Here is a 19,819-nt window from a genome sequence, read left to right on the forward strand (position 1 = left end):
CTTGAGTGGTAGACAGAGGAAGACAGGCACTGGCTCTTTAATGAGGTGCCAGGGCATCTCAATTGAAATAGTATCTGTGCCCCCTCTTGCCCCAGATCCTAAATGACAGAGGATCTTGGCCTCTGAGTTTCTCTCCCCTACAGATCCCAGAATGGTCACCATGCTCACTACTATGGGGTGTATATATATATATATATAATATATATATATAATATATATATATTATATATATATAATAGTCACTAAAAATATATGAATTATTTTCTCATTTAGAAGCTCAGTTAAAGTATATATTACCAAAGAATATCAGAAGTTGAAAGGGACCTTAGATGCTATTTAGTCCAACCTGTACCATAACAGGAATCTTTTCTACATTATCTCCAACAAGTAACCCTTATTTGATGAATTCTAATAATTATGAAAGCATTATCTCCCCATGACAGTCCACTTCACTTTGGTAAAGATTTGCTTGTTAGAAAGTTATGTTTCATATGTAGCTAAAATTTGCTTCTCTGTTAACTTTAGCCAATTGTTCCTAGTGCCTCCCTCTGGGGTCAGGTAAAACAAGGCTGACTCTTCTTCAATAGGACAGCCTTGCAAATCATTGAAGACTGATCACCAGCCTCCCCTCTCTAATTCTTCTCTCTTTCAGCACAAAAATACCCACTTTATTCAGATGATTCTTAGTTGATATGATCTAAAGTCCTTCTGGTTACCCACTTCAGGACACACTCAGATTCTCAATATCTCTCTTAAAATGTGGCATCTAGAGCTTAACCTCATACTCCAGATGTAGTCTAAACCCATCCTCCCAGTCATTTCCATACAGATATGGCCTTTTCCCAGTGTGTGATACCCAAGGAACCAGGAGGAGTCAAGGTGTCCAAATCCATAAAGGGAAAGAGCTTCCCTTGCCTTCCCACTGTCCCTAAGCATCCTGACATTTCATTCATAAATGAAATTAGCTGCTCTCCCAGGTTCTGGCATTGAACCCTCTCCCTTTCAGTTAATAGGGACTGAAATATTCCCATCCTTGAGAAATCAAACAATAGTAATAAGAAAGTTAGGCTGTTTCTATTTAAAGGACATGGAGCTTAACAGTCATTTTGAAAAAAAAATTTTTTTTTCTCTCCCACTTATCTTTTCCTTAAGACAAAAAATAAAAAAATAAAAAGAAATAAACAAAGGAACTCTTTCTTTGGAAGCAGCTTCCTGCTCTTTCCTCACCAGTACAAATGCCCCCAGAAATGCCTTTTTCTTGAGGAAAGATCAACAAGTCAGTCTCGTCTCTCTGTGAGAGTTGTGCAGCTGCAATGCTTATTATCTCAAATAAGTCCAGATGACATTTGAGATGTCTGGACACTTATTGGTTTGCTAGCAGGGTACAGCATCTGACTTTTCTCTTCCCTTCTTTGTCTCTGTTTTTGTATGCCTTAAGTCCTTATCCATAAAATATTTAGCAGAAGCATTCTTCAGAGACTGGTATTGACTATGCTGCAGAGCTGGCAAAGGTTTGCTGTGTAACTGAGGTGGAGTTTCTCTACCAGAGAAATCAATGTGTCCTTGGATTGGGAGTTCCCCCATGCAGACTATGCAGTGAGAACAGCAGTTGCCTTCAGACAGACAGGCTGGGTTTGATCTTGCTGCAAAGAGGCACTGAGGGGATCAGGAAGGGACTCTCTCTCCCTCCCTTTCCCTTTCTTTCTCCCTCCTTCCTTCTCACTTCCCCCAACCCCCCCCCCCCCCACCTCTGCATTTTGAAAGCTGGACATGTTAGTCTGCTTTACTTATTCTCTATGTGATTGAAAGCATATGGACAAATCTAGATTTAAAATAAGACATAATGAAGATAAATGCAAGGGAATATAACTAATGATGAATAAAAAGAGTGACATGGTCCCATAAGAATGATGTTAGAAAGGCTAAATCCTAACATTAACTAAATCTTGGCCTCTATACTATGGGATAAAGCTAAAATATGACACAGAGAAGATGAAGCTACTCAATTACTATTTTCTTTTAATATCTCTATTAAGGAAAATTAGTTTGAGGCTAGAAAAGAGTAGAACAAAATAATTAACAGGGAACTGGAATCCAAGGTAAATGAGGAAAATAGGAAGAATTGGGTTGACCTCAATAAATTCAAGTTAGCAGGTATAAACTGACACAACATTCTTGTACACTAAAATAATTGGCATATATGATTACTGAGAAACTCTTCATTATCTTTAAAAAATCCTGGGGAAGAGAGGCACTATGGAACTGAAGATGAACAAATGTTCTCACTTTCCAAAAGGGAAAAAAGTAGATTTTTCAAAGCATAGTTCAGGGCTCTTGATGTGAATTCCTGCCAAAATTCTAGAACAGACTATTAAATGAATGGCTTTTGAGTTCTTAGAAAGGAAAATAGTAATCACTGTGAGCCACATGGATTCATTAAGAATAAGTCATGACAGGTTAGCCTCATTTCCTTTCTTGGTAAGGCTAGTATACTGATAGATCTGAGAAATGCCACAGAAATAATGTATGTATATTTTAGCAAGTTGTCTGAAAAAATCTTCTCCTGGCATTCTTATAGACAGGGATGCAGAGAGATCTATAGTTATTTGCATTTGGAACTTGATGCATTCTAATCAAATTGGACAGTAACCTGAAAAGAGTAACATATACTGGATGACAGAATCAGGGTCTCCCTAAATCTTAACAGACTGAAATGACCATCTGAAACCTAATAAGATAAAATTGAATCAGGACAAATGTAAAATCCTACACTTTGGCTCAAAAAATCCACTAGATCAATTTAGGAGTAGGGAGACATGGCCAAATGACAGCTCATGTGAATAGTACCTGGGAGTTTTGGTGGACTGAAAGGTCAATATGAGTCACCAGTGTTGACATGGAAGTCAAAGAGTTAATGCAACCTTAGTCTCCATTAACAGTGTCTAGAATAAGAATAGTTATTATAATGGTGTGCTCTACTGTTCAGTTTGTAATAAAACAATTTAGGAACAGCACTGACAATTAGCATCTTAGACAGAGCTCGAAGGGCTGTTAGAGGTCATCAAGTCCAGCCCTTTCATTTTACATATGAGAAAGCTAAGGTTAAGAAAGGACAAAGAAGGGGGAAGCTTGGTGGCTCAGTGGATTAAGAGTCAGGCCCAGAGATGGGAGGTTCAAATTTAACATCAGACACTTACCAGCTGGGTGACCTTGGGCAAGTCACTTAACCCCCATTGCCTAGCCCATACCACCCTCCTGCCTTGGAACCAATACACAGTATTGATTCCAGGATGGAAGGTAAGGTTTTTTTTTCCTTTTAAAGAAAGGACAAAGAAAGGCTTACCTAACATCACATTGGTAACAAGTTACAGGACTGGGATTTGAAACCAGATCCTGTGGTTCCTAATTTGGTGCTTCCCATTGCACCATGCTGTCTCATTTTTTATTAGTTGAGTATGTGTCATGTATCACCTCCTCATTTTGATCTCCATGAGCATTTTTAGCTTAGTTTCCTTTGCATAATCCTTTGTAAAAAGTGTTTTGCTACTTATTGTTAATGAGAAAATTCATAAAAATAAAAATGCATTTAGCAAAGTACCTGGCACATAGTGGGCACATTATAAGTGTTGATTCCCTTCCCCTTCTTTTCTCCTACTAAATATTGTTTGAATGTGGATTATCCAGGATTGAAAAACAACAACAGACTAAATGGGTTCAAAACCTGAGGGTTTCTCATTTTCATTTCTATAATTGGAAAGTATATACAGAGGAGGATAGTCAGAATTAGAAGATGAGAAACCATGTTTTAAGGCTTTAGGGATATGTAGTATAAAAAAGAGAAAACTTGGAAAGAATACAGTTAGCTTTGAGCATCTGAAGTCTGATATATGGAAGAGGAATTGGCCTTATGATACTTGGCTTCCAAGGCTCACTTAGGATCACTTAGGTACTTAAGTATATGTAAACATAAATGTTTAAGTAATTAGATAGTTACTCAAGTATTAAAGTATATAGCTACAAAGATATTTACTTTAGGAATATAGATACTTATCAGTAATAAGTTAATTAGGTACTCAGGTATTTAGGTACATAAGGACCTCAGGCACTTAGGCACTTAGGTAATGAGGTAAATAATCACTTAGATAGTTAGTTATATAGGTATTTATGCATTCTTTAAAGGCACTTAGGTAACTAGGTATTTAGTTACCTAGTACCTATTTAGGTACATTTGAACTGGACTAAATAGGTTTAATCCTGACCAAATCTATTTAAATTGTATTGACTAATTTGAACAGAATTGAATTGACTAGGATACTCTGAACCATATAGAACTGGTTTGAATTAAATAAATCTGGTTTGAATCATTTGAATTGGATTGAATCATAGGCAGATGGTTTAGTTGAACTGAATAATTCAGTAATAATAATTCAATAGGCACTTAAGTATAGAAGTATTTTGGTAATTAGGTATATAGATAATTATGTAATTATGGTACTTAAGTATATAAGACTTTGTAGACAGGAAAATAGTTAATCAATTATACAGGCCCTTAGATATTCAGTTAATTAAGTTCTTAAGCACTCAAGTAAAAAGTTAATTGGGACCCTAGGTATTTAGGTGCCTAGGTACCTGGGTACTTAAGTAATTAGGTAACTAAATACTTAATCACCTAGGCATTAGGTACATAGACACTTATGTAATTAAGTAATTGGGTACTTGTAATTGGGTATTTAGGGACTCAGTACCAATTTAAGTACCTTCAAAGTTCATTGAAATGATTTGAATCTGATTGAACCATTGTGAGCAAGTGTGAAGCAGTCTGAACCAGTTGAAATTAGACCAAGGTGATCTAAAGTGGATAGAACTCGCTAAACCAGAATAAACTGGTGGTTTAGTTTGAATTAAATTATATATAGGCAATTTAGTATATAAAAGCTTTGGTAATTAGGCATATAGGTACTAAAGTATATAATTAGGATGTAAGCATTTAAGTATTTGGATAATAATTTAGTTACTTAAGTACTTAGATACTTAGGGATTATTATTAGATACTTAGGTTTTCCATTAATTAGGTACATACAAACTTAGAAACACAGGTATTTAAGTAGGCAGATAATTGGGTACTTGAGCACTTAGTTACTTGGATATTTAGTTATTTAGGTACATAGGTATATAGGCAATTAAGTACTTAGGTATTTAGGTACTTAGATAATTAGATACTTATGTACTCAGTTACCTAAGTGCCTCTAAAGAATGCCTAAGTACTTAATAGCTAAGTGCCAAAGTTTCTAAGAACCTATGTAACTAAGTACCTAAGTATCTTATTTACCTGATTACCTAAGGACCATAGGGTCTGAGGTCCCTATGTGCCTAAATACCTGAGTACCTAATTAACTGATTACCTATAAGTACCTATATGCCCATGTGCTTAACTAAGTGCTTATATATGTAGATAGCTAAGTAGCTATGTACATAGTCACTTAAGCACTAAAGTATTTAGGCATTTAGCTACACAGTTATATAATTAGGTACATAGTTACTTATATATCAAGGTACATAGTTACACAGCTACATAAGTGTAGAGGTATATAGACTCTTAGGCAAATATGTACTTAGGAACAGAGGTACTTACACACTTAGGTTGTTAGGGATTTAGGTAGTATGCTATATTCCAGGCAAACTGGCATTTTTGTTTAAGCCCCCAGTAAAGGATGCCAATTAGGATTAATGCTATTCCACTGAATTCATAGGATTTCTCTTCAAGTGACTATAATTGATTAAATTCTCCTACCATTTTAATTCCTGCATTTGGCAACAAAAGTCTCTCCAAATGCATGATTCTATAGTAAATCAGCATTCATCCTAGGCAAGTTCTCTCACACTCTGTTCCTTTACCTCTCTTGTACATAAAAAGGTAGCCCTTCTTGCTAAGGCAAATTCTTCTACATACACTCTTAATTCCATTCCATTCCATTTTCTCCAGTAGATTACCCTTCCATCACTCCCGCTCTCTAATGATTTTTCGGTTTTCCTCTAAATATAAGGAGAAACTTCCTAATAATTACAGCTGTCCCAAAGTGGAATGGGCTCCCTGAGATGGCATTGATTTCTCCCATACTAGATGACTTAAAGCGAAAGCTGAGTGAACACTTTTCAGTGATGTTCCAAAGGAGTTACCTCTCCAGGTATGGGATGGAGAAGGTGACTTTTAGGGTTTCTTCTACCCCTGGCTCAAAGGTGGAGCTTTGCTGTCTAAGGAAATGGGTATTTGAGACAGGCTTTTTCTAGTGTAACTAACTTGCTTCTCTTTCTCCCTCAGGCTTACACTTTTACTAGCTTTTCCATAGATCAGTTTTACATTCTCTACTTTTTCGCACTAATCCTTATATTCCTGATTCCAAACAACATCTGATTCTTCTCTCCATCTCCTCATCTTCCTTTACTTTCTGCCTCCCCTATTCTACACTCCCACTCAGATACATTCTATAACAATCCTTTTAAGTCTGCCTGACTTTTGCCACTTCAGAGCACCTGTTTGATTTGAACCATTTCCTTTTAGTCTGGTCTTTTCAATATGTCTTTGAATATTTAATTCTTTAAAATTGAAAAATCCAAATCCAATCATTTTTCTTCTCCGTCCTAGTCAATGACAACTGTGTGGCTTTGTTTGATCCTCAGTATTCTTCACCCTTGCGCCAGTAACAGCTCAAACCAAACTGTTGCAAAACTGGTCTCCTTTGAATATATTTTTATGAAGTGCAGTCCAATTATCTTTATCTTCCTAAGGGATCCATCCAATTAGGCAGAGTCATAATTGAGTCAATGGACAGAGAGCTTTGTAGCCATATTTACACCCAGATTAATGGGATCCAGGTAAGATAACTTCAAAGCCATCAACATTCTAACACCTTTGCATTTCCTTTTTTTGCCTTCAATGTCAGGCACATTTGTGGAGATTGGCCTTGCTACTGGCAAGTCTCTGTTTGGGGTTCAGACCATTCACCTCATAGGAAAGCTCCCAAGTGGCCTCAATAACCAGCTCTCAACTAGGCTAATTTCTTTGAAAATAAGGGTTGTTGTGAAGATCAAATAAGACAATACAGGTAAAAATGTTTTGTAAATAGCAAAGCACTTTATAAATGTCAACTATTATTAGTGTTTTTATTATTATTATACTGCAATGGTATAAAGAAGATATAAAAAACAAACAAACAAGGAATGCCTCCAGCATATGGAGTGAATCTTTTATGGAGCATATGCAGGAGAACATGGATTAAAGAGCACAGGTCACATGGGAATTTTGCCCCAGGTGTATAAGAACCTGGGGAGGTAGAGGGCTAGATTGTGTTTCCACCCTGCTTTGAAGCCTTTCATTGGCCTTAGACCAGTGGGAATGATCATTCCTCCTTCCCATGACTGAGACAGCGCCCCAAAGGAGTTCCTGCTTCTCCTTTTCTCAGAGTCTATTCTTTCATGCTGCCATATCATTGTGGCCACACACAAATGGAGCAGTCCTGCCTTCAGACCCAGAGAACTGAACTTATGTGCAAGTCCAGAATCAGTTCTAAGAAGACTTTCTTTTTTATCTAGGAGAAGTTTGAAGCTTTGCAGGTAGTTTGTCTTACATTATTTCAGATGGGTACATCTTCTGTCCCCAACCTGAGATGTAGCTGTGGTGCCTTTGAATGTGTTGGGTTTGGGATCCACTGACTCTGCCGTGGCCTCACTGCTTGGGCAATTGATCTCTAATGTCCACTCCAGTTCTGCCATTCTAAGATCTTGTGTGTGCTTTTAGCTCTTGATACTAGGGATTTGTGCCGTATTCTTTTCTTCCTCACAGTCAGGGTTCCAGAAATATTTGCTGACTTCCAGAATCACAGATAAACTTTACCAGAAGCATTCAGGATCAGACAAATGGTGGAGTGCATAAAGTTCTCTGGACTCTCATGGTCCAAACTAGGCCAGACATTTATCAGCTTTCTCTTACATATTCATGTAGGCTTGTGGTGACACAACTCTTTACCTGACCACCAGGAGCACAAGATTTTAATGCTTTAATTCAAATCAGTTGATGCTTGTAAATCAGTTAGCATTGTTCCTGGTACATAGTAGGTACTATGCAAATGTCAGTTGTTATTATTATCATCATTATGAAGATATTATGGTTTTATGTGTAAACCTTAAAATTTCTTAGACTTATAAATGTTGGAAATTTCACCATTGGGAAATTTCATACTTGGAAAATTTCTTACTGATAGTGTATTGGAATGTGAACCCCATTGGCATGGGAGGTTCCTTCTCCTCCCTTCTTAAGATTACTTTAGGACAGAAACCTTTTGCTGAACAATGGAAAGGGCTTTGACCTATGCTTAAGCACAGAACAGGAATTTCTTTGAGTCATGAGTGATTTTAGAATTGATACAATGGAGATACTTGGAATGACAGAACCAGGTCTTGGAAAATATAATCTACACCCCACTCAGTCCTAACAGGATTTAGGAAGGGCTGCAGCATAGATCAAAATTTAATTATTTGAGAATATGACCTCCAACAGACATGTGCAAAGCCACAGACCTCTGGGCGGTCCTGGGTTAAGCTAGAGCCACCATTGGCACAGGGAAATTGATGGACAGTGATTGGTAGATGTGAGGACTGAGGGGAGGGAACTTGGATGGTTTCCTTAAAGAGAGAGGGGTCTGAGGACTGAGGGGGTGGTTGGAGAGTTTTGGCTCTGAGTGGTTGGAGAGGTGCTCTGAGAAGCTTGCTCTGAAGGAAGCTGAAGGTGGGGGCCCCCCGGAGACTGTTTCTCCATTTTGGTCACATGAGTAATAGGGACTGATCTCCTTTCTTTGCCCCAGCTATCTAAGGGCTTGGGCCTCTTGGCCCAGCCTAAACAGAAGGGGTATTTAAGCCCTATTCCCTTCTCTCCCCTTTCTCTCTCCCTCTCTCTCTCTATCTCTAATTCCTTTCTTCCTCCTGTCTGTAATTAAACTCTATAAAAGGTTGACGGCTGACTTGAGTTTTCATTTAGGAATTACATAGCTGAATTCCTTGGCGACCTTAAATTAATATATATCAGTCTTTTAAAGTGATTTCCTTGTCACATATGGCTGGCATGAGAGTACTACAAATGTTAGCATCCACATAAGACCTAATTATTATACATATATTTTGTGTTTACATATCTGGGTATATGTTTTCCCTCAGTAGAATATAAATACCTTGAGGAAAGAGACTATTCCATTTTTGTTTTTGCATTTATAACATAAAGTGTAGTGACTTGTATATTACAAGCACTTAAATGTTTGAACTGGTGGCATAGTAGGTATAGTGCTGGATTTGGAGTCAGGAAAATCTGAGTTAAAATCCTTTCTCAGATATTTATTAGCTATTACCTTTGATAAGTAATTTAACTTCTCTCAGCTCGTCTTCTCATTTGTGAAATGGGGATAAAATACTTACCTTCTACCTTAGAAAGGAAGTTTATGAAGCCAGAATTGAACTCAGGTTCTCCTGACCCCAGGCCTAATTCTCTTTCCACTGAATCATCCAGCTGCCCCAGTCCTAATAAGTTAAAATACTTTTCTATTGCTCACAAAGTGAAATTTATCTATTCCTATATCCTGTTTCATTATCTATACTCCCTCTCTAAAATGCTTTTGTTGTTGTTACTTCCTAAAACAGGGGGTCTTAACCTGGGATCCCAGAACTGGTTTTTAAATCTTGATAGCTATTTTAATGTAATCAGTTTCATTTGCAATACAAAGTATTTTTTTTTTGCATTTTAAAACATTACTTTGATAAATGATCCATAGGTTTCACCAGGCTTCCAAAGGGACCCATGGTACAAACAATGTTAAGGACACCTGCTCTTAGAATTCTCTCATTTAATTTTAAACCCTTACTTTCCATCTTGGTATCAATACTGTGTATTGGTTCCAAGGCAGAAGAGTGGTAACGGCTAGGCAATGGGGGTTAAGTGACTTGCATAGGGTCACACAGCTGGGAAGTGTCTGAGGTCAAATTTGAACCTAGGACCTCCCGTCTCTAGGCCTGGTTCTCAATCCACTGAGCTACCCAGCTGCCCCCAGAACTCTCTTGCTATGGAGGAAAGTGTTCCGATAAATTCCTTTATATTGAGTATGCTACTCTAAAACAAGTTATTTTTTTATTTGAAAAGAGTATGAAGCAGGCATTATTTTAACGCTGTGGAAATTAATAATAATGGAACTTAAGGGCTGAGGAAACTTAGTAGGGGAGAGATTTTAGGTGGGAGGTACTTCCAATTCCTCCTGCGGTCAGAGCAAGAAATTGATGATATACTTTGTCCATTTTTAGACTAGATCTTTCTGAGGGGGAAGTTACAAGATATCTTCAAATCTAGGACCATGTTCAAAGCTTAATCAAGGGATCTAATATTAAAGGAAAAGTAGAATCAAGTCAGAACTTAGACATTCATTTATTAGCATTAATTTATCAAACACTTATTAAAGATCTGTACTGTAGAAAGCAATTTGCTGTGTTGAATATACAACGATTAAAAGGACACATTCTCTGACCTTAAGGAACTCATATTTTTCCTGGATAGGAGAGGTATTTTTCAGCTAGGATAAACCATCAGGCAAGGTTTTAGGGAGAATGAGAGTACCAAAGTTTAGCATTAAAGGAAGGTAAGGATTCTGAAAGATAGATATGAGTAAGGAATATATTTCCAGGCATGGAATGCTGTCTTCAAGGAACAGAGAATAGTCAAATATTTATGGAACACAGGGTGCATGAAAGAGAACAATGTAAAAAACAGCTAAAATTTTAGCTTAGAGTTAGTTTGTGGGAGCTCTCATATGTTGGACTCAGGAAATTATCTTTTCTTTTCAAGGCAAAAGAGTGACACTGTCAGATTCATATCTTTATTTTGGAAACCTGTGAAGAATGAAATAGAGACAGTGGGAACCCATAGGCAATGAGACCAATTGAGAGACTATTTATATAGTCCAGATGAGTGTCCAGGAAGGACTGAACAAGGTTGGTGGCAGTCTGAGTGAGTGAAGAGAAAGTGAGGAGCTCATAAATGTTTAACAACAAGCTCTCAAAAAATAAATATGCATGACACTTTTTAAGTTTAGTTTTCAATATCAACTTTTGTCCCATCACTGTCTTAAGCTTAACCTATTGACAAAGCAATTTTTAAAGGTATAAATGTTTACACTGAAAACACAACAATCACAACTCACAAGTTATTAAGTTCTAGCACATAACAAATACTGTGATCACAGAATCAGAAAATAGGTATAGATAGAGTAAGGGGGAGGAAAAAGTCCTCTGATAACTCTGAAGTTTCAAACTTTGGTAATTTTAGAGTAATGGTCCCTTTAACAGAAATCAAAATTAGAAGGAAAGTTAGGCTTAGAATGGAAAATAATGAATTCTTTAAACAGGTTGAATGTAAGATGCTATAATTTAGGTTGAAGTTGGAGATGTGAGATTAGTGTTTAAGGGAGAGAATTAGACTGACCATATAAATTTTGGAGTCATTCATTGACATTTGAGCATTTTGAGGTAGATGAAATCACCAAGGAAAAGAGTATAGAGGAGGAAGAGAAGAGGGGTGAAGACATAGCCTTGGGAGATACCTATGTTTAAGATAATTATGAATCATTGCAGAAAACTAAGAAGGAGTGATCAGTTAGATGGGAGAAGAAACAGGAGACATGGGGATGGAGGGAAGAGGAGAAAAGAGTATTCAGGAAGAAATAATAAATAATGTTAACTGTTAAAAGTTCAGAGAGGTCAAGGATAATGAGAAATGAGGAAAGGCTTTTTAATTGCACAATAAGAAATCAGTGAATTTTGTGAGAGCAGTTTCAGTTGAGTGGTAAGATGATGTCAGATTACAAGGAATTGAAGATGAATTTGGTAGTTAAAAAGTAGTGGAAGCAAGGAGCTGCTATGGGTTAAGAGACAAAAGTTGAAAGAATTGGAGTTATTTAATATAGAAAAGAGAAGACTTCAGGGACACAGTATAGTTGTCTGAGAATTTTGAAGGGCTAAGAAGTGGAGAAGGGATTAGATTTACTCTGTTTGGCCCCAGAGGGCCAAACTAGGAAAAAATAGTTGAAAATTGCAAAGAAATAATTAGGCTTGATAATAAGGGAAAACTTCCTAATAATTAGAACTGTCCAAAAATATACTGAACTTTCTCCTGGGAGTGTATTCCTGCTCATAGGAGGTCTACAAGCAAAGGCTGGATGACCACTTGTCAGGTGAGTTGTAGAGGATATTCTTTTTTTCGCTACCGGCTAGCTAGATGGCCATTGGGGTCCCCTTTCTACTCTGAAATTCTGTGATTCTGTGCAAAGGAAAAGAAATATTGGCTGATATCTTAAGTGGATAACAGTGTCAAGGTCAGCTTTTTAAGGATAACAGAGGCAAATATATTTTTGGGCAGTAGGAAAGAAGACATAAGATAGGGAAAGAATGAAGATAAAAGAGAGAGAAAATAATTGATGGAGAAATTCTTGAAAGACATGGAAGGGATGGAATCAAAGGAATAAGTAAAAGGATTAGCTTTTACAAAGAGAAGGGCCATCTCTTCTTCTGGGACTGAAACAAAGCTAAAGAGAATGGATAAAGATGTAGCAGTTATTTTGAGATATAGAGGAGGTAGAATAGAGGGAAACCAGAATGCATGGCCTTGATTTCAATAAAGTAGGAGGCCAGACTATCAGTTGTAAGGTGAGTAGGGTCAGATTTGAGAATTTGATGGGGCAGGAAAAAGTTTGGAAGATACTATGGGAAAAGTGACAGAGGGTCAATCAGAAATGAATTAAAGGATTGTGGTCCAACCATAAGAATTCAGTTGAAGTTAGATAACACTTCATTAGATAACAACTGGAGTAGAGCCAATTGACATGATTTTGTGACTTCCTCCAGTAATGTTCAGTGGCTTGGGAGTAGGAATAGAGAGGGAAGATGGGTAAGGTTGTACAATCTAAGAAAAGTGTAAGAACAAGATGGCAAGACTTTTATTTGGAGACTGCAAACTTATTTTAATCAGTCTGAACTAAACAAAACTGACAAAGTAAATGAATCACATAGCGAATTCCAAGATGAAGTAGAAATATATTTTAGTTTCTACTCTCATGTCTTTCAGTGAGACGAAACAAAAGCTAACCACACATTAATGTCTGTAAATCCAAGGAAAAGTGGTAGGTAAGTGGGATTTTTAACTTCGTGATTTGGAATTTATTTACTTAAGATGAATGAAAAGCTATAAACTAAGAGGCCTGACTACAAGTATACTGCCCCAGGAAACTGTGGTCCAGTTAATAACTCATTCAGCTGTCTTCTTTAAGACTGAACAAACCCAGGAGCAGAACCTCACCAAAGATATGAGTACCAGGGAACAGAGAAGGCAGCACTTCATTTTTCTATTAGGCTCATTGTGAGAAAATATCATCTTAAAAAAACCAGATGTCATTGCCCATCCACTGTGGAGCTCTCAATTTATTGTTTTGCCCTCCCTCTCATTCTCATTATACCCCTAGAGAATCATTCTCCTGTGGCATCTGCAGATGCACTAAACCCAAAGAAAACTCATGGGGTAAAACCAAGAGTTTGCCACTGGGAAACAGCTGTTTCAGCATCAGCAAACAAACAGCCAGCCAGTCAAAAACCAGTGTTTACTCGGATATGTAACCAGTATTTCCACCAGGTTCTAAGTGTCAAATTATTTACCTAGGGTAAATTATTTTTATAATTATTGTCAATCTTCTCTGGTTACAGAGCAAACATGCCAATCAGATTGTGGGCTGGGAAGTGAAGCTGGCAGAGAAGCACCCTGTGATGGTCTTTCTAGGAACTGCTGGGTATAACCCTTTTGTGGAAGGCACAAGATAGGCAAAGCCTCTGGGACCCTAAAGTTAGAGACATTTAATGTTTGGTTTGTCCATGATGGAACTAGGTGGCAACATGCCTCGATAGACATTTATGCTATATGGAAAATGCCTCTCTGAAAGGGGGAAAACACCCCACTATTTATCCTGGTTTTTTATGGTTTAGAACAAATGGTGAAAAAAGCTAGCATACACCAAGAGCATCCTCTTTGCTGGGTCTGGTTGATGAGTACTGCTGGGAATTCAGGGGGATACAAGGTTTTTCAACAACTGTGATCTCCCCAACTCTCATCTCAGGGCTTCAGAGTACTCAGAGACTTCAAGGGCAAGGTTTTCTAGTTAGGGCATGTTCTCTAGCCTTTACAATTGTTACCTTCAGGCACCTCTCAGGGTACAGATGCTGCACAAACCTTTTTAGCATATCTCTGTCCACATAGTCTTTGCTATGGACATTTGTGATCAGCTGGATATAACAGGAAATACAATGGCCTAAAGTTCAGGAGACCTGGGTTCTAGCCTTCGCTGTGCTAAGCATGTTGTCTCTCAGCTTTAGATTCCTCTTCTGGGAAATAATAATAACAATGATGATAGCTAACATTCGTATAGTATTACTGTGTACCAGGTGATGTGTTACGTGCTTTACAATTATTTTTTCATTTATCCTCCCATCAACTTTAAGGGGTACTTGCTATTTTCCCCATTTTACAAAGGAGAAAACAGCCAAATAGAGATTAAATGATTTGTTCAAGGTTACACAAAAAGAATCTACTATTCTACTACCCATCATACACAGTTGTCACCACAAAAGTGTTTTGTCAGTTGTAAAGGGCTATAGAAATGTGAGTTATTACTTTATCTCTCTGGATATGGGCTACTTATTCTCTGAAATGGAATTGCATGAAATCTGAGTATAACCTTTATCAATTTTTTCCCAATGTATAGAAATGTTTTTTCCTTTAAAAGAAATAGCATTTAAGGACTAATTCATGGCCTTTACAAATGCATCTCTTTGTAAACAATTATCATTAGAAAAATAAGCTAATACAGCTTCTTTGAAAATGTCGGAAAATATATCATCAATGTAATTAATTAATGATACCTATACATAGTTTGTTTAATAACAACTGTAATAATTTGTTGAGTTGTCTTATTCTTTGTGTCCCCATTAGGGGTTTTCTTGGCAAAGACACCTAAGTGGCTTGCCATTTCCTTCTCCAGATAATTTTATAGATTAGGAAATGGAGGCAAACAGGGTTAAGTGACGTGCCCAAGGATATACAACTAGTAAGTATCTGAGGCCAGACTAGAATTCAGGAAGATGAGTCCTCCTGACTCTGGGTCTAGTACTCTATTCATTGTGCCACCCACCTGCCCAAACTGTAACAATAGTTAATTTTTATATAATGTTTATTATGTGTACTTTGCTAAGTACTTTGCAATTTCATGATCATTTATCATTTTTATTATTATTTTGTTATTTTATTCTTGTCACAACTCTTGGAGATAGGTGCTATCAATGTCCCCATTTTATAATGAGGAAATTGAGGCAGACAAGGTTAAGTGACTTTCCCAGGGTCACATGACTAGTGCGTTTCTGAGGCTGCATTTGAACTCACATCTTCTTGACTCTGGGGCACAATGGATAGAACACAGCATTTGAAATCAGGAAAACTCATCTTCATGAATTCAAATCTGATCTCAGACACTGAGACACTGATCTCAGACACTGTGTGACACTGAGCAAATCACTTCACTCTGCTTGCCTCAGTTTCTTCATTTGTAAAATGAGCTGGGGAAGAAAATGGCAAACCACTGTGGTATCTTTGCCAAGAAAACCCCACATGGGGCCACAGAGAATGGGACACAACTGAAAATGCCTGAACACCACCTGACTCTAGCTAGTCCCAGTGCTCTATGTACTATATGGTGCCACCTGGATGCCTCATATTCATTCTCATACAAACACACCAAAGACTTATGATTGCATCAGCATAGAAAGATCCCAGTATAAGAACTAATACTATCAACCCAGATTTGAAATAGAGAAGGTAAACTGAGGGGAAACTGTTTCTTTTGCAATGACTGCTGTCCTCTGGCTTGTGACTAGAGAACTATTAGAGGGGAAACCTGATGCTGATTATTTGTAATGGAGGTAGGAATGAGAAATGCTAAGGGATGCCACACAGGGATGCTGGTACTCAGGGGAACAATGCAAGTTGCATTTTTTCTAATAAAAGGGGGGATTTTGAGGCATGGAGAGAGAGAGAGAGAGGATTTGTAAGCCAAGATGCAAGAAACTGGGGACCTAATCTGCCTGTCAATCAAGAAAAAAGTTCCAAATGGAATGTTCCCAGGAGTTGGCAGTTGAAATGACCAGGGGGAGGGGTCTTGACTTGGAGTCACTCACTCTGGACGTTGAACCTGGATGAAAGACCCTTGTGGGGCTGACTTGGTTTTGGGGGTTCTCTGATCAAGGGGAAACCTCTGTTATTTCTGAGATTTGACTGATCAAGAGTTGGAGACAAGCCAGGCTAAAGGAGAGATTTTGAACTTTGTTTCTCTCTGGGACCTTGCTGATTTTGTGAGGAAGAAGAAATATTTAAAAGCTGTTGTCTTCCATCTCTCTATTTGTCTTTGAGTCACAGTTTGTGACTGGACTATTTTCTCAAACCCTCAACTTTCCCTCATTTAGATTAGGGACATCCTCATCCCTCTAACCTCAGTTTCCCATCCTGTTATCCCAACCTTGACTTGAAAAGGGAAAGGAAAAGAATATCTTTATAGTTCACTCAAGGGGGAGAGGGAAGAAGCCAAAGGCTTCAAGAAGAATTGGGAGGTGAGGGAGGCAAGGGAGGAGAGGTTTGGAGAAGGGAGGGAGTGAAGTGGGGAGAAGCTTAGAAAGATATACTGATCCATCAGCCATCAGTAGGGATCAGTAGGCAGAACCCCAGAGCAGTTCCCCTGTGTGGCAGTATCCCTGTGTGGCATCCCTCAGCATTTCTCATTCCTACTTCCATTACAAATAAGCAGCATAAGGTTTCCCCTCTAGCAGTTCTCTAGTCATAAGCCAGAGAACAGCAGTCATTGCAAGAAGAAACAGCTTCCTTCAGTTTACCTTCTCTATTTCAGATTCCAACCTGTAGTACATAAGTGCTATGGAGTTGTCCTAGGCTCAGAGAGGTCACCTAGCTCTTCAGTGTCAGAAGTAGATTTTGAACCTGAATCTTCCGGCTTCCCAACCCAGAATGCTATCTGTTACCCAATAGTGTCTCTATTCAGGCCACAGTTTAATAACAAGGACTATACCACCCCTAGGGTAATATGAGGGGTACTGTGAGAATTGTAGGGTGCCATGAGGACTGTAGGAGTTCAATGCCCAGGAATAGTATCATGTTTTGAGGTCTTCCACTTCTGAGGAAGAATTTGCATTCAGCCCCAGAGAGAGACCCAATTTGGCAGTCCCAAGAGTTTATGTTCAGAAAGGGAGTGGTTCTAGACCAAAGACCCAAAAGGCAGAGATCTGCGGGGCTGGGGTCTCTCGGGGGATCTGGAAAGGCAAAGGGGAGCCAGCCTCTTAAGAGAAGTATCTCATTTAGCATGTGCAAATGGTAGTGTTGTGGCTCTTCTTACTGATGAGCAGATGGAAAATGACATACAGATAGACAACTGCAGGGGAGTTCATTAATGTGCTGTATGGTAAATCCACCACATAGGAGGCTCTCCTCATGTCATTTCACTTGGACTCAGAGGCATGAGATACAAACATCCTAGAGCCAATTTTCATGATTATTTCAAAAATGGAAAATCTAAATAGGACAACATAGATTATTTTTTACATGCCATGAAGTAGACTGAGCTACTGAATAGGAAGACACAAACAAAGACAAGAATTGGGGTTTCTCTTATGTAGGGAACATCTTGCAATTCTCTGCAATAATAAAGTTAATGTTGTCAAATGGGGACCACTGTCATCAGAGATATCAACCCACTCACTTCATCTTACCTCTCGGTCCAGTCCAGCTGCAACAGTGACAATGTCTCCCGTTTCACTGTTAATTGTGAACATATTCTGAGATGGGCTCTGAGGGGTCTGAGTCACAATGCGGTACCTCACCATGCCATTGGCAGTGGTACTGTCATCAGCATCATTGGCTGTCACTGTCATCACATAAGTACCTGGAACAGAGAGAATGTGATGCTGTATAAAGCAGAATTTATAATCACACTTTGTTTACATTTTGTTTTGTTTCATAGGCTGAACTTAAGAGAGATAATTAAGTCCAAACCCTCAATTGTGAGGTGAGGAAATGGGTTCAGAGAGAAGTGACTTGCCCAGGAATTTACTTACTTCGTACTTAGTAACCAGGCTGGCACTGAGATCTTAGGCTCCTGACTCCCATTCTAGTACTTTTCCTCATACCCCACTCATCTTATTATTGCCACATTTTATGAAGGACATAGACAAACTGGAATGCATTCAGGGTGTATCTGCCAGGATGGAGAGGGGGACTATGCCATTATGGTTTCATTTGAAAGAACCAGGAGAGTTTACCTCAGAGAGAAAAGTTCTGGTGAATAAGGGTCACATGGCAGAGAGGAAATGATGGCTACTCAAAAGTCCTCAGTGGCTTTCCAACACCTCCAGGATAAAACATTAAATCCATTGGTCTTGTACTCAAGGACTCCCACAATCTGACTCCAAATTGCCCTTTGAGTATAATCTCAGGTTACTCCTTTCATGAATTTTATTTTAGCCATATTATACTTTTAATTGCTCCTTGAACTTAGTTTTCTTTTCCTATCTCCATGTATTTGCATTAACTGTTCCCCATACTTAGTTATATTCCAATTCAACTCTATTTCTAAGAACCTTTATCTTCCTTTAAGGCTCAGATCAGGTAAGATTCCCTCCATAAAACCCTCACTTGCCCCTCAGATGTTAATTCCATCTTCTTCCTCTTTAAATTATGTTATATTTGTTTTTCTATAACACATTGTATTCTATACTTCTAGGAGAATGTAAGCATTGTGATGGCAGGGGTGGTTTTATTTTTGCCTTTGTATTCCAGGCATCTAGCATAAGTACATTCAACTCAAGAAACATTTATTAAGGGCTTTCTAGGTCTAGGTTCAAGGTACCTTTACTTTTTGATTCATTTACACATAGCAGGAGCTTAATATATGTTGCAAGAATTGATCAAAGGGTATAGCTAGGACCAATGGATGGAAGTTGCAGTGACAAGAGTCCAGCTCTCCAAATTAAGTTCTAAGTATAAATGAGTATAATCCTGGGCAATTCACTTCTCTCTGAATCTCCATTTCCTGTCTGATAAATGAGAATTAATTTTCTCTCCTAGATCTAGCCCCCCAAACAAAACAAAAAAGGACTTCAAAGAAAAAACTTCCTAATGGTCAGAGTTTTCCAAAAAGTAGGCAATGTTCTTTGAATTAATAGGGTCTCCTTTTTGCAGGTCTTGAAGGGAGCTATTGGAAGGTCATCTGGGAATATTGGAGAAGCTATTCTTATTCAGCTATGGATTGGATAAGATAGCCTTCTGGGTTCCTTTCAACTCTGAGATTTTGTGAATTTTATATGGGAGCAAAAACTCCTATAATTTATAGAGTCTAGAGATGAAAGAAAGTCATCTAGTCCAACTCCCTCATTTTACAGATAAAGAAACTGAGGTTAAGTGAGATCAAATGACTTGTCAAGCTCACACAGATAGCAAGTGTCAGAGATATCACTTGGGCCCAAAGTTTCTATCTTTAAAGTCTGGGATCTTTCTTTCTACTGTATTCACCTGCCTTTATGTGGTTAGTCAGAAAATAGGTATTGAAGACACTGAATGTGTTGAGCACTATAGTAGAAGGGGAAAAAACAAAAAGCCAGCATCTGGACATTAGTGAAAGTCAGAATACTAGATCTG

At 38.1% G+C, this 19,819-nt stretch overlaps 1 protein-coding gene across 1 annotated transcript in view; it reads right to left on the reverse strand.

The window, feature by feature from the left end:
* The window catches only part of CDH4 (cadherin 4), a 1,204,972-nt gene that overhangs the window by 182,787 nt on the left and 1,002,366 nt on the right, over positions 1-19,819 (reverse strand). The window contains exon 7 of the mRNA XM_007475618.3: positions 17,896-18,068. Coding sequence (XP_007475680.1) covers positions 17,896-18,068 — 173 coding nt within the window. The remainder of the gene's footprint in view (positions 1-17,895; positions 18,069-19,819) is intronic.

The sequence above is a fragment of the Monodelphis domestica genome, chromosome 1 (genome assembly GCF_027887165.1).
Source record: "Monodelphis domestica isolate mMonDom1 chromosome 1, mMonDom1.pri, whole genome shotgun sequence".
In the NCBI taxonomy this organism is placed as follows: Eukaryota; Metazoa; Chordata; class Mammalia; order Didelphimorphia; family Didelphidae; genus Monodelphis; species Monodelphis domestica.